The sequence below is a fragment of the Atractosteus spatula genome, chromosome 11 (assembly GCF_055471065.1).
Source record: "Atractosteus spatula isolate fAtrSpa1 chromosome 11, fAtrSpa1.hap1, whole genome shotgun sequence".
In the NCBI taxonomy this organism is placed as follows: Eukaryota; Metazoa; Chordata; class Actinopteri; order Semionotiformes; family Lepisosteidae; genus Atractosteus; species Atractosteus spatula.
Window position 1 is genome coordinate 45,894,340 of NC_142716.1, and position 15,906 is coordinate 45,910,245.

General features: G+C 39.3%; 1 protein-coding gene across 1 annotated transcript; it reads right to left on the reverse strand.

Moving 5' to 3' along the window:
- Positions 1–4,156: 4,156 nt before the first annotated feature.
- Positions 4,157–14,583, reverse strand: kcnj2a (potassium inwardly rectifying channel subfamily J member 2a). The gene is made up of 2 exons (XM_088927360.1): positions 14,428–14,583; positions 4,157–8,894 (listed from the first exon to the last, which is right to left on the reverse strand). The coding sequence occupies exon 2, from the start codon at positions 8,654–8,656 to the stop codon at positions 7,376–7,378; it is 1,281 nt and encodes a 426-aa protein (XP_088783486.1). The 5' UTR covers positions 8,657–8,894; positions 14,428–14,583; the 3' UTR covers positions 4,157–7,375.
- Between the last annotated feature and the right edge of the window lie 1,323 nt (positions 14,584–15,906).

Genomic DNA, 15,906 nt, shown 5'->3' on the forward strand with positions numbered 1-15,906 from the left:
TGAATGGAAACACAGAGAGTATTAACGTCATTCAACTTGAAGTCCATGTGTGCCTCGTATTGTAATATTTCTGAAACTTATCAGCTTGATTTTTAAATGTATATATTTTTTTAATTCCAAGAACAGGATCACTGAAGCGGGCTTCAGGGACAATGGAAAATCATTTAATGTGACCAGTAGTAATCTGCGTTACATTTTTCTAATCCTTCCATTACCAAACTAAATCAGTCTGACCTCTAAGTACAGATGCACTCTTCATACGCAGCACTTTAATGCTGGAATAACTGAGGTTTAATTCTGTAGTCTAGAGTAACCAAAAGTGTTAATTCCTTTATTAGTCTTAAGAAGTGACTGTCCTGAAATTGTTAATAAATTCCTTCCTGTACCTTACAACAGCTAGAACAGATGAGCTGAGGACTGGCGGTATGCCTTCAGCTACATGATTTATTTTTTATTCAGTATCCTCGCAACACATCAGATGACTGTGGATCAGATGGCATAGTGCTGGGACTGCCCGAATCATGCCCACAGTGAGCCAGGAGATAAATAAACTCTGCAGAAAATAAGAAGGGAAAATTACTCCTGAATGTATTATACACTTTCATATAGTTCTTATTTGATGAGCCATACGTGAATATTACAGTTCTTGGTAAGATCACCTTCCTTAACCTTATAGTGTCTATTAACTTTCCAGTAACTTACTCCTTTTTGTAAGATGTATTCTTCATACACAAAAAAGCTTATAGGACGCAGTAACAATAGAGCATTTGTTTGAAATGTCAGCCTTTACAAGGTAAAAGAATGGTATCAGAAATTAACTTCTGTTACCCAAATACTTTGTTATTGTGTTGGTAATGTATTAAGAACTTAATACTGCAGTATCTTCATCAAGGTCTCACGTCACCTGCATTTTTATGTATAAATGCATTTAATAACATTGATACCAAACTGTAGGATATAATGTCAGTTTTTACAAGGTAAAAGAATGGTATCAGAATATCAGGGTGGAGCAGTGGCACTGTGGCTAAGGATCTGCACCTGTGGTTGGAAGGTAGCCAGTTCAAATCTCATGGCTGGTATCCTACTCCATTGGGCCCTTGAGCAAGGCCCTTAACCCCAGCTGTTCCAGGGGCGCCATATATATGGCTGACCCTGTGCTCTGACCACAAGCTTCTCTCTCCCTGTCTGTGTGTCTCATGGAAAGCAAGCTGGGATATGCAAAAAGACAAATTCCTAATGCAAGAAATTGTATATGGCTAATAAAGTGATCTTGTCTCATCTATAAAACAGTTCACCACATATCTTATTCCCTTACCTTCCTGAACTGTGAATCTTCTTGAAAGTCCTGTTAGGCAAGATCCCTAATTCACTCTGGGCTTGCAGAGAGAATACTGCCATGGGAATGTACACTATGTTCATTTCTTTCCTAATACTGGATTTTATCACTTTGACTGAATGACAGAGTGCAGTAGTTGCCTTGCACTGCACTGCCTGAAATTCAGGGGGAAAAAATAAATTTCCCATTCCGTGATGTCATAATTCTCATAAATATTTAAAGAAAAAATGAGAATTTTTTTCTTTCATGCTGATGGACTTTTTCATCTGGTTTAGGCTGTGCCACTGACAGTGACAAATCTCATATTGTTAGAGCATAGCCTCAGGAACATGTAACAGAATAATGCACAGATTGTGACTTTCTGTTAGGAGAGTAAAAGGACTTACTGTCCTAGGTAAGCTACAGTATCTGTCTGGCAGTCTGTCCTGTTTGGTGCTGTGGTTAAAAATACTTTTACCAGGTAACCTGCTTGAACTGTAGTTAGAACTACGCTATTAATTATTGTGTGAATATTATTTTAGCATTGACATCCCTACATGTGGCTTCTGTGTGCTCTTCATTTTATTATTTACATTGGTTTTCTTACAGTTTAAGTTTACATCATGCATTTTATATAATACAGCTATTGCTTTTTTAGTCTACAGTCTTACTATCAAAATAAATGAAAAATAATTAATTTATATGGGGTTTTTGTGTTTTTAAAGAATAAAAGTCATTTATTAAGTTCTAAATTAACATGAGAACAGGACAGTTCTGATGCCCTGATGCCAGATTCATCCAAAAGGTAGTTGACAAAAAACAAAATGTTAATGTTGTTAACAAAAGAGATACGTTTCTGTAGTAATCAAGACACTCCTGAAATGCAATAAACTTTTTAGAAAAGTGAGGGGTTTTCAAATTAAATCTGGCACATTGTGTCCATTACACACTGAAGTATTTGGACTCTTAATGGAATTAAAACTCTCCCATGTTGTGACATAAGTGATAAAGGCTGTTGCAGTGGACTATAGTTCAAACTATCGTGTAAAGTAGAAATTGGCAATGTCCTTTGTTCATCACACATCATAGTCTGTGTTAAAAAGAGCACAACCCATATCCATTCCAATGCATTTATGCCTTCTTGCTTTTTGTAATCCATTAAGGAAAAGAAATTCAGCACTGTGATGAAGCAAGTTTGGGTTAGAAATCAAAAGCCAAGTCTTGCATTAGCGTTAAGCTTGTCGTGATAACATGAAGAGAGGTTTTAGTTCTCTGTGTCATGCAGCACGATTTAGGACAGGGGACCTGCATAGTGTCACATCTCCTGCAGAGTAACTCTGTCCCTAAAAAGAAATCTTTACTCTCTCTCTCTCTGCTAGTTTTTAATCTTTTGTCAGATTTATAATTGGATTCTGTCAGTTTTTGGTATGACTTATTTCAGTACCCCTTGATACAGTTGGCATTTTTAGTTGCTTATTTTATTGATTGGTGGACAGGTTATTTGTCTACATAATCTACTGTACATGTACAGTATATGACTTGTTGAGAATGCAGTCCAGAATGGTAAGTAGCAATTCAGCTCCTGTATTAATATAGTGGAGTCAATTGGTTTTTGCATCGCATGAACTTACTGTAATTATATAATGCAAAGGAACAAGTAATAGGTTTATTCCATGCTGAAAAAAAGAAGAAAGAAAACCCAACGTTTCGGCCGTGGAGCCTTCTTCAGTTTGACACCTGAAGAAGGCTCCACGGCCGAAACTTTGTGTTTTGCTTCTTTTTTTCAGCATGGAATAAACCTATTACTTGTTCCTTTGCAGCCTACGCATGCTGACGCAGCTCCCCACCTGTAATTATATAATGGTTACAATGCACTTGTGAACAGTAAGTGTACCGGATTACACCAGAATGCACTACTGTACATCATTCTTTTTCTGGTGCTTCATTCTTGCTTTTACTGTCTGTTCTTCATTGTGAACATCTTCACTCTAGTCTTGATGTTAAGGCCTAAGGCATGCCGAAAGACGTTTATGATGTCTTTCTAGAAAAGCTGTCCAGGTGACTACAAAATATTATTTTATGAAAGATAATCTAACATTTTAAAGGCATGAATCTACATAGCAAATTAACATAGTTTGGAAACTTTACCTGGAAATTGTGGTTGGGGATAACACTATAAATGAGGTAGATGATTTAGTTTTGGAGTAAAACAGCAAACATACAGTATAAGAATAGTAAAAGGTATGGAAAAGGACCAATTGAAACATTTATTAGAAGATGCTTTAGGAGTTTCCTGCAAATGTAGTGGTGAGTGAAGCGACACAGGTTTTTTTCTGTTCCATCCCCAGTTCGTTTGTTGTGAGTGAGCTGCTTAGCAGTGGAGTAACAGAGCTGTGATACAACAGCTTGGCATCAATACTGGTTTGCAAAAGACTGGTTAGTATAACCCAACTTCTGACAGTGCCCAGCTACCATCTTTCAGGATTGTTTAGATGATTACTATATTTGTCGAGGTTAAAAAAGGTGTCCAGGAGCTATTTTCATATTAAATTAAAGTTCCCTGGAAAAATTCAGCCCTTCCACTATTTATACAGCTGCTCCACACACATGTAGATCAACAGCTAAAAAGGTTTAATATGATACAGATTTGGGGCCAGCCAGACAACAGGCCCGTTAAAGTTCATTACAAGCTCTTTATTTATCTATAAATACCCTCCTTATTAGGCATTGCTGCTGGGTAATAAACTACAGTGGCAGTGAACTAGTCTGAAGTCAAAAACCATAGCCTGTGGGAATCACAGAACACTTGTGCTGGAGGGTTTATACTTAAATCAACAGGCCTTTTAATAATTCATTGCTGTTTTATTGAAAAACAATAAAATAAGACATACAATAATAATAACAATAATATTAATATAAAAAATCTGTACATTCCATGATTTTTGCAGTACAATAGGAAGACTCTGATACAAAAAAGGCTGCAAAGGGAAGGATTTATTTACAGAGGAGGGAGAAATGCTGCCAAGGTTGCCAGTCCTTGATACGAAACAGGAGAATCGTTATTGACAGCGACCTTCAATGCAGCACTATGCAAAACTCCCAAATGGCTCACAGAAGCCATACCATTGAGGAGATTACAGTACTTATGGCTTTTCATCTTGTCGTCCCCAAAGTAACCCTAATGCAAAATAAAAGGCTAGGCATTCGTTTTGACCTTAGGCTGGACAGAACACTTACAAGCAAGGGACATGTAAACAGCTTGAGTCTAACAACGTCTTGCAAACGGATGTACTTAAAGACTTGTACCCAGGTACAGCTTTTAATGCCAAAACCACTCTTTCTGGTTCCTCTCCCCCTAATGTGGGTTTGACCTAACCTGTAAAAGTCTCATGCTACTGCAGCATCTCCCACATTTAAAGGACTGCTGAAGAAGGTACACTCTGGTGCTTGTAAAATCACAGGAATGGAGATGTTTTCACAAACCTCTGATATTAAGAATGTGACAAGGTACCTTTGTGTGTACAGTGCAGACACAGACTTCTGTCAAGACCTAGTTGATTGCTTCACCTGTAGAATGGTTCAGATTACAGCAGCATAAAGGTGCCTTCACATTCCACAGTTTTTGCCTCATCATCTCACTTGAAACCAGGCTGTCCCTGATCAGTACCTCGCAATTTCCAATGGTTTGCACATATATTGTTTTTACATTTCTTGCTGGTGATCTACAATGAAATAAAATTACATTTTGCTCCCCCACCCCCACCCTTCCAGAAAGAGTGCAAATGATTTCATACAAGGCAAACAGTGTGGCAAATAGGAGAGTATATTCAGTGTGGAAGTGGGTGGGCGCTAAGACCACGAGTCACGAGTGTCCAGGGAAGGACTAATGCTTATGTCAGGTACTGCCTGCAGTGTATAGCACATTTGTAAAGTCTTAAGTGCACCACAGATGAGGTTCAGTAATGTGGGAGAAAGGGGGCTGGCCTGAAATGCGTTGCACAAGGTTAATGGGTCTGGGGGTTTGGCTTAAAAAAAATTAAACTTCTTGACAAGAACATTCCAGAACACTTTTCAAAATCGCTTTTAACCTAGTCAAACCGAGTAATAAAATCATGCGTGGATAATAAACACAGTCCACAGCAACAGGGACCCTATAAGGCTTGACAAGAGAAGGTAAAAGGGTTGCTAACCTGTAGCAATGATGAACTGCCTATTTAAGGAACAGTCCTATTTACATTTGGCTTTAAATATGAAAATATTTGTTCAACTTATACATATACTTTTAGAAAAATCTGTCTTTTTGCAAAACTAGTCATCTCACTTGAAAACATATTGTGAACCATGTGATTTTGTGGACTGAAAAGCCTCAGCGTGCTCCTTGACTGTACTAGTGTAGATTTTTGATTCCTAAAAAATATTCAACTTTGTTTCTTTTTCCGACACAATGAATACTCTTTGGCTTCAAGCTATTTTTATCTTTACAATACACGCAGTATAGCAGCAATTCATGACATTCATTTGCTCAGTTGTTTTCTGATGCACTCCTAAATTCTTGACTTTCTGTCTGTATTCTTCAACTGAAGCAGACATGCTCTCTATTAATTTGACTCCTCACAAGCTCCTCTGTGTGTTTTTACTTAAAAAAACACCCAAGACCAGGTTTAGATATCTAATCAGAAGCCAATGCTTATGTTAATGAAATTCTACTGGGTTTTCTGGAAAGAGGGTCTGAGACAGGGATAGAGGCTCATATTGCAAAAGGATTCTATATTTAGATAAGAACAAGATGGGTTCAGCAGTTTAACGTGCACAGTCTCATATGTTTTGCCCCTCTGAACATGTATGTTGTTTGCTGCTGCTATGTTACTGAACAATTCCATCTGTTTAAAAGCTGTGGCTGCAGCAGTTTTCAAAAGATTTAATTACATGGATTGGGTATTTTTTATGATGATTTTGCAGCTCAACAGACAAATGTTCCCTTAAGAGACCTGCTCGTTGACAGAGGATTAAGATTAAAGCACAGCTACAGGATCAAAAAACAGACTATATGTGCTTTGAGTATTAGCATTTCTTATTGCTTCCATGTCACCCACACAGAGGAAGTATTGCTTAATGATTTCATTTAAAACACTACAATGGTATTCTTTATTTTTTTAATTCTCTTCTTCTTCAGTATTGGCTGTCAGGATCCTGTCTCTAGGGAAATGTTATGAAACTTCCTATTCGGTCAGTGCTTCATCAGCATGCACACTGGACCAGACCAGTTCAGGCCAGGTCAGCCCAGCCCAGCCCACAGAGTAGGACAGCTGAGGACAGGCAACAGGTGGTGGGCCAAGTGTGCTTTCATTGGAAAATGTGTAAGAAATTCCTCACTCTTAAAACATCTAATAGACTACAACTAACATCCTTTTAATTGATTTTCTAACAAAGACTTCAGAGCTCTCTTGCCTGGGATCTATTTTATGTGCAAATGTGCAAATTTGTTTGGTTTAAGATGGTAAAAAAAGAGATGGCAATGAGAATTCTAGTCAATTGTACAATACTCAGTACAATTTCTATATTTTTAACACACAGAGAGGCGTGCATATGTGTGTGTGGGAAAAGTATTACCTGCCTTTATTGTAAAACATGTTTTTAATAGCAGCTTTAAAAACAATAAAGCAGATGAATACTACTAAACCCATCTTGTTGTTCTCATGTTTCTTCTGGGCAGATACCCAGAGACATGACTGCAGTTTTCAAGCTCTGAACACAAAACATCCATCTTCAACCTTAATCCTTTCCACCTTTTGATACACACAGAAGTATAGTCATTTCACTTAGAATTAAATACTGTCACTGTGTCATACGGCAGTCTTTCATATTCTTTATCAGAAAGCTCATAATGTTGTCTGTGTGTCTGTTTTTTTAAGAAAAAGAAATCCTATTCTAGTCCTCAATCCAAACTACTCACAGCAGTACCGTCTGCTGAAACTGGATTTCCGTTTTTGGGCCCAGTTCAGCTCAATGTGCCTTTTGAAAAAGAGATTTCTGCAAACCCTATTCCCAAAAGTTGTACAGTCATATTTCTGATTCACGTCTCAGAGGTCTGGGCTCTAGAGGCATAGTGGCTTGATTGTGGTCTGTTTCTGAGATGGTGTCAGTGTTGGTGCCTTCGGGCCCTAAACTCCCTCCAATGTCCTCCATCTCCTCTTTACTCAGGAGTGCCACCTCATTTTCATAGCAAAAGGAGTTGGAAGTGGGTAGCATGTATTTCTTCTCGGCAAGGTCCCTGGCACTGCAAAGAGGTGTGCTGGGAACCTCATAGGTTTTGTGGAAGCGTGAGTAGTCTACTTTGTAGTAGTTCTTCTCTTCAAAGAGAACTGGCTCAAAGCGGTGACCCCAGAGGATCTCTCCCGCCAGGTAGGAGCTGCGACACTGAGTGGTCATGGCTGTGGCTTCCACCATGCCTTCCAGGATGACTACAATCTCGAATTCAGAGGTCTCGAGGTCCTGCTTGCTCATGTCATAGAAGGGGCTGTCCTCATCAATCTCATGGACAATGGTGATGGGTGACACCAGGAAAATGCGGTCAATGCCACTATCAAAGCCTACATCAATGTCCATCTGGTCAAGAGGGATATATTCCCCCTCAGCTGTGGTCCTGGACTTAAGAAGCTGCGCTCTCACATGCGCCTCAACCAGGTGGCTTTTCCTCAAGTTTCCCACACGCCACATCAGGCACAGTTTATTGTCCCGCATGGCTACAGTGGCATTGTGGCTGAAGATTAGGGTCTCATTCCTTTTCTTGGGTTTGGCCATCTTGGCCATGACGGCTCCGATAATGAAGGCGTCAATGATACAGCCCACTATGCTTTGAAAGACCACCATGAAGACGGCAACAGGGCACTCGTCTGTTACATAACGGAAACCATACCCTATTGTTGTTTGCGTTTCAATGGAGAAGAGGAAAGCCGCTGTGAAGCTGCTTACGTTGGAGACGCATTTCTGAGTGTTATTGTCCAGGTCGCCGTAGAACAGAGCCACTAGCCAGAAGACACAGCCAAAGAAGAGCCAGGAAAGAATGAAGGCAAGGCAGAAGATGACCAGCATCCAGCGCCAGCGGATGTCAACGCAGGTTGTGAAGATGTCAGCGAGGTACCGCTGGCCCTTCTCACTCACGTTGATGAACTGCACATTGCAGTGGCCATCTTTCTTGACGAAGCGGCTGTGGCTCTGGTGCCGCGTGTGAACTTTGCCCTTGCCGTTTCCATAGCCGTTGGGCACAGCCATGGTGGCCAGCTTCATCCCGTCTTCTTCAGACGACACGATGCTGTAGCGGTTGGCTCGCACGCTTCCCATCGCGTCTGCCTGGGATGGCTGTGCTTCTGCTTTGGAAAACAGTCTGAGTTTCTGGAAAAACCTTTGGAGAAACAGTTTTGAACGCTCGTGGGACCACACACAAAAGAAATAGGGTGAATTGGAAGAAGGTGCTCTGCCCCTCTACTATCCTTGGCTCCACCAAGGAAGGTCTGTGGACTGAGGAAGAATTCTTTCAGTCCTCTTTCATCTGGTCTTTGGACCTCATTGGTGAAGTGTCCTGTGGGAATAAGAAACAAAAAGGAAATCATTCAACTCATTGGCATGGACACGGACAAAGCTGAAGTTTTATGCATGGCACCCACATAAAGAAACGCTGCTTTTTAATGTTTGCATGTTGAATTAAGATGGACCATTATATAGTTTTTTTTAACATAGAGTAATAAAAGCAGTATTTTGTAACCTTTAGATCAAATAAAGTGGTACGTACTGTACATGAAGAAAAAATCTTTAGCAAAATAATTCTTTCATACTGGAAAACTAACCATGATGACTGCACTGTATTTCATGAATATTTCAGCATCAGATCTAAAGTTTGTCTGACTGATATTTTTCAGTTCTATTATTGTCTTTTATTTTAAAGGTCATCACTGAGTTTAATGATTGCAGTAAAGGTTTCTAGGATGATGTACTTTTTCTGTAAAAAGCTCCGTCTGAGGTAACGAGCTCACCTTTTCTTCAGCTGCAAAATCTAGGTGCTACACACAATGACTAATGGCAGCCGGCTCAAATTACAGCTGCAGTTTACAGTGGTTAGTTAGCAGCTTGTAGCAATGGAAAAAAATACTGAGGTGTTGTTGCTGTTTAAACAGCAGAGCAATCACTGAACACAAATGTGCTGAGGACTTTAACCCTTAAAAGAAAATCCAGGACAATTTAAGGCACAAAGCCTGAAAGCTAATGAGTTTGAATACACTTCAAAGGATACTTTTCCACTATATGAGTGTTCCAAACGTTCATCATTAAGTCTGCAACCCTAACCAGAGCAGGAATGAATAAACACATGGAAAAGCACAAGTCCCTGTATCTGCAGGCAATGGACGTTACTAGTATTAAACTATATGCTATATTTGTTTAAAAAGAAACTAAGACATCCGATTAACAATTGAACAACGGACTAGGACTGTATCCTGAGAAACCCTTTACAAGTACCACAGGGTACAAATGATCAAACCTGCCAAAATATTTTATGTTATGCCAAAATAACAGCATGTAATCTAACCCTATTCTTGCCTTAAACTGCTGCAGAGAAAAGTCAAGGATTTTCTCGGATAGGATCCAGTAAAATCGTTGCTGTTAATCGTAGATATATTTTTGTTGGCTTGACTGTGTATGTCAGATAAAATTACACAGTCTGATCATTTTTCTCATTAGCCACATTTCAGAAGTGGTTTGGTTGTCCTTCCAAGGCCTGTGAAAACTTCACTTTCCCCCATTCTTGGGGTGCCATGAGGTTAAAATGGAAAACAGAAAGAACAATAAAATTGACTTTTGTCTTACACAGCATCTCTGCAAGTAGACTTATAGTATATAACATCTGCTGCCTCCTTTCAAGACTAAATGACCGAAAGGTAGTTGTTAAGAAAAAACATGCAATTCCCTGCCAGGTCACAGCACTACACTTGCATGTGAAAGGTAATATTAACATCTTGCATTGAAAAGGTTCTTACTGCTTGAATAGAAATACAAAATTGGCCTCTACAAAAAGAAAATAGAGTGGTGCTCTATTTGATTACTTAGTGACGCAACATTAATTTGCCACTTGACCAGTCCTGCTTAATTACAGCCTTAAAACGCATCTTCATTGATTTGGCCAGCAACCTGTGCAAACTGCATGTGAAGAAAATATAAGCACTCTGCTATTTTGTATTTCACTGTAGAACTGTACTGGTTACATAACGTTCTATCACAGCAGAGCATGATGAAAGCTTTCCATGTCTTTTGCTCTTTTGTCTGAGTATTAATGCCATGCACATCACTCACAAAGAGGAGATTCTGTAATTTTGACATTTCAAGGAGAAGAAAAATAAAACTAAAATCCCTGCAGCATCTTACAGTATTGTTGAAGTGCTTCTATTAAAATACTACAGTCTAAAGAAGGCTAAAGGTCATGTTTTTTTATTAATGTCCATTACTCGTTTTTCAAAGCTTCTAACTATTAGGATCAAAGTCTACAGTAATGTTGCAAAGTACAATACAAAAACCATATTTTAGAATGACATACCTTAAATCATTACAAATTTTTAAAATAGACAGCCAGTGCAATGTGCTTTACCCATAACATTGATATACTGTCTTCTACCTCTTTGTGAGTCCAAGAATAGTGATCACATGTGCTGTTATAAGGATATATTAGATGACTTTCAAATAAGAACTTTATATTCCTTCCTCTTGTCAACATGAGAACCTCTGCAGTTGGAAAAACAATTTCTTTCAGCAGAGCAGTCGTTTCTTTGCTCCTGGGAACCGCAAAGCTTGTTGATTCACAGCAAACCTTCAGGGATCTCTGCTCATCACTGTCCTATGGGACCTCTCAGTGAGAACTCGATCTCCACTCATTAAAAACTCTGCAGCACTAACAGCATATCCTTTGCTGCCTTTTAACAACAAAGGACATGTAGCAGTGAAGGGCATAAAGTATAGTCTCTACTTAGATAAGGCTGTAAAGTGTTCTGATAAATTGATACATACAGTAGCTGTTGAGATACAAGAGAACAACTTTGCTTTCTTAATAATCTAGAATTTACTATTGCACATTGCATATTAAGGTGACATTCTTCATTGCTTTTTTCTTCAATTATTTGTGGACTATAATACACATACAGAATATATCTAAACAGATGTTTTCTTGAGAAACTGGCAAAATAAGAACAAATTGCATTTCTCCGTGTAACCAGTGGATAACTTTGGCATTTACACTTTTTAATTCAAATTATCTAAAATAACTAGAATTATATTTATGAGCACTTTTCAAAAATCGCAACTTGATGAAAGTTTTATTTAAACTTTGAAAGCTGCTGTAGAATTATTTCTGGACAGGTTGAAAATCCAAGCTGGTGTAAGGCATCTGTAACTATCTTATTCAGGCAAGTACTGTGTTAGTGGGTAGTTAATGCCAGTCTCCAAGAGCTGAGGAGGTAAGGCTTGAATCTTATGGCCACACATCAGGGGTATTTGAATGTAGAAACATAAGAGAGATTGCAAACAAGATGATGCCATTCGGTCTGTCCAGCCTGATTGGCTGTTCAAAGCTAATTGATATGAGGATCTCATCCAGCTGTTTCTTGAAAGAAGCCAGGGTGTCGGTTTCAGTAAGGTAGTTACATAGACGGCAGGACTTTCTCTTAGGCTCCAGAATATATCTGGCTGCTCTGATTCCAGACTGATTCCAGAACAGTGATGTTTTTTTGTATAAAGTAAACAAACAAATAGTGGAGCATGACAGAAACACACAAAAAGACAGCATGGTACTTAACAGGCTACTGAACACAGTGGAGTTAGTGCTCCACATCACCAGCATACATGCATCACCTCTATATTATTTCACAAGCTGAGTGTAGGCTATTTAACAGCAGCTTGAGTGTCACCTGATTACCTTCCTTGCTTGTACATTAGCCACCTGTGACATGCATCCTGTCAAACTCCTGCAGACTTGGAGATGAATGAAACATGACATGTCATACAGAAAGGCTCCAGAGGTGAAAGCAGCACAGAGCATCCTCTTGAACAGAAACTTTTTTTTCTGCACTGTCATTTATAGTGATGCAGGATATCGCTTAATCCAGCACTGCCACACATGTGACTGGTTTGACTTTCATGTAATACCACTTAATTAAACACAAGAGAAGTGTTTTAACTGTTTCTCTGACTTTGTGATGAACATGCAATGTGATAGACATGGAGTGACTTCTATGGCGCATGCATTTATTTGTGACCACATACTGTATACATGGCAGGGAGGAGGCAAATGGAAAATGTTGCATAAACCTCACTCTATTTTTATACACTTAAAGATCAATTTATTTCTAACGGAAATCCAATACCACTATACTGTACTTGCTTAACCCCACAACAAGCAGGGGCAGGTGAACAGGTCATGTTGGGCAGTGTATCAACGCATTCAGCAATTGCAAATGTGGATTTTGTTTGAATTAAAGACCTTTTTCTTTGAACTGCAATGTTGTGCTTCATCGGTTACTTGCTTGCTTGCTTTGACTAATTCGGCGTCTGGAGAGAAACAGATGGAGAACACGAGTTGGAGGGCAGCGTGGGTGACGCTGATAATGACAAACTGTGACCAATGCACATACTGTACACTGGCTTGCAGACATGGTGTATTGTCATCACGTATATTTTTCTGCCAGACACGCGTGTTCGAGTGTGTGAGCCAACGTAGTATCGTGCTCTTAAAAAGAAGCAAACGAGCACGTAATATCGTATGATTTGACTACATAACCTGATGGGCTCTTGCTGGCTTTGAGCTAAACATTTGCAACACGGAGTGGACAAATACTTCACTGGATGCAGAAATGGAGAAAAAAAAAACAAGTACTTTTCAAAAGTTTCAGAAACAACTGGGCACCCCAGATTACCTGGTGAAGCCCTTCGGTATTGCTCTTATCGTTGTTATACTTTGTTCTTCTTGGTTTAGGCTCTGTATATCTGTGTGCAGTTAGCATGCTAGAGACACAATGATGATGTTTACCTATATACTGTAGGAAGTGAGGATCCCATTTATCACTGCAATTGAATCCTAAGCAACAAGCTTGCGCGCAGAAAAAGTAACAGGTGCAGTACCAATAAGGCAATACTCTCGGGCAGGCGTTTGTTCAGTTTCAGGGACCAGATAGTCAAAGAAGGGGTGATTCACTCTGGGGGACAACACTCAGTAAGATTAAAAAATTACAGCCTAGTTCAAACACGGGTTTGTCCGTTCATCTCAGCGGGCACTTGGAACACCAGGAGCGCAGTTCCCGTCTAAAAGGCAGAGTGATGCAACCTGAGCTATGATTGGTGTTACAAGTGTCAGTTTGAGTTTATCCATACACCCCAGAACTACTTCCACAGATGTTACAACATGTTAACACGTTTGTAGAAAACCCGAAGGAAAAGACAGTTCTCTCAATCACCCTGTGGTTTAATTTGAAGCGAATGACAAGAAGGTTGCTTACAAGTTCTTTAAACGCGATAACCATGGCTTTTTAAGTAACATTTGAAAAAAAATTATAAGTGATTTCAGTATACCTATAAAATTATACACGTTGAAACCTGAAATTGTTTCGGTAGTCGTGGATTTCACACTCTGGGGGACGAGCTTTGTTGCAAAATGGATACCAGATAGTTGATTATTTTACAGACTGCTAAGACTTCAACTTTAGTGCAAAAAGCATTCTTTTTTCAAAGTTTGCATGCCAATATTCATTCTAACGCCATATTTTCATATAAGACAGTACTAGCCTATGTCAGCTACTGTGTATCTAGGAATATTAATGACATCTGTAACGTATATGAATCTGTAATGCATACGATAGCATGCAAATGAAAAGTTACAGTACAACTAGGTCCTTGGTCTGCGAGAGCCCTTCAGAGAATCTGAGTTTGACAGCTAAGCATTTACGGGAACTACGTCGTCTTCCAGAACTACCGCTTTTAAAAGCATTCTTGTTTTTTAGGAAAAAATCTTGCTGGTAAATGTAACTGAACAGCATGCGGAGCCTTCACGGCCACCAGAAACACAAATAAGAAGTTCTTACCTGTTGATCTCCGAAGGGAAACTGGTTACCCCGCTGTAAACAGATATAGAATAGATCCCCGGTGTTTATTGCGGTCGAGTATCCAACATTAGGTTGCCCTTATATAATTTCATATATGTATAGTTTTTTTTTAATTTTACTGTCAAAACCAATGCCCCATTCGCTACCGCGATGACTGAGAGTGGTAATCTGGCAAGCCTACAGTTTCCACCATGCATTTTAAATAGCGTGTACCGGTTCCCCCCGCCCATCTCCCTCGTAGCCAATCGACTCGCAGAAGGGCAGGCGTGAGTTGTCGACCGCTTGTAAACTTCTGTCCAGTATTGTTACTAATGGAAAGATATTGAAAGTGATTACTTGAACTAAATATCTTGAATGCTTCCTTGCACGAAGAAGTGCTGTTGTCTGAGCAAGGTGTCTTAAGTGGGTCAGTTGCTGACACCCTGGGAAATGAGTTACTGCTACGGTTGCTTTCAATGAATGAGATCCTTAAATGGCTTATTTCTTGTTAAACGGAGTTCAGTAGTTGCCATATTCTGGTTTAACAGCAAAACAGGCAAAGTTTGATTTGCAGTTAAGTAGCGCTTGCTACCAGATTTGATTTACTGCTGCTCTCTGTGATGAACAAGGAGCAGTTCATTGTAAATAATATCAGTATGTTTGCATGCTTGCATTCCTATCTACTGCGGTCTGAAGAGGCGACGGAATATATTCGCTTTACTGTGGGTGCTTCTGTACTGGTGGTGTCCAGTAATGATAATTGCACATTCTGAGAGTTTACTTTATCTTTGAAAACAGGAGGTAAAACGTGACGGAACTGTTAAAGCCAAGTTGTTAGATTTCTGTGGCGTATCTTTTACGTCTTTTTTGCGGAAACCATAATGCAAAATGACAACATTACGTAGTACAGTGAAACCGAATCTCGGTTCCCACAACTGCATCCGATCAACAAAACAGCTGCCACAAGTTATTATATAAATTATATATATTTCCTAGTGTATATGTTTTCACTTTCTTCTGGGCACTAAATTGGCGAACTTTGAAATCCCGTAGACTGCATGAAAAGGAAATACACTTGAGTTGTTAGCTTTGTCTAGAGCAAAACGTTTTCTTCTTTAACGGGAAACAGGAACATAAACCTTTGCTAGTAATATTTCTACAGCCTGTACGTGTCAATAAACAGCATTTAAAACATCTTTGAATCAATCAGGAGTCTGACGCCGACCTGTAGGCGGTAGTTTTCAGTTACAGGCTACAGTAAGATAATAATAAGATCCCTATTGCGTGTGACTGTCAAGAAATGTTTTGATATTTCTATGTCTGAATAGCATTTGTTTTTAACCACTCATTCCACTAATCACGAACATGGTAACGTTACCAGCTGCATATAGGAACCTATATGAGTAGTTACTATTAGCATGTTCTTCCCGGACGATCTTAAATCGTAAATGTCCGCGTTTGTTTTTATTCATGACTATG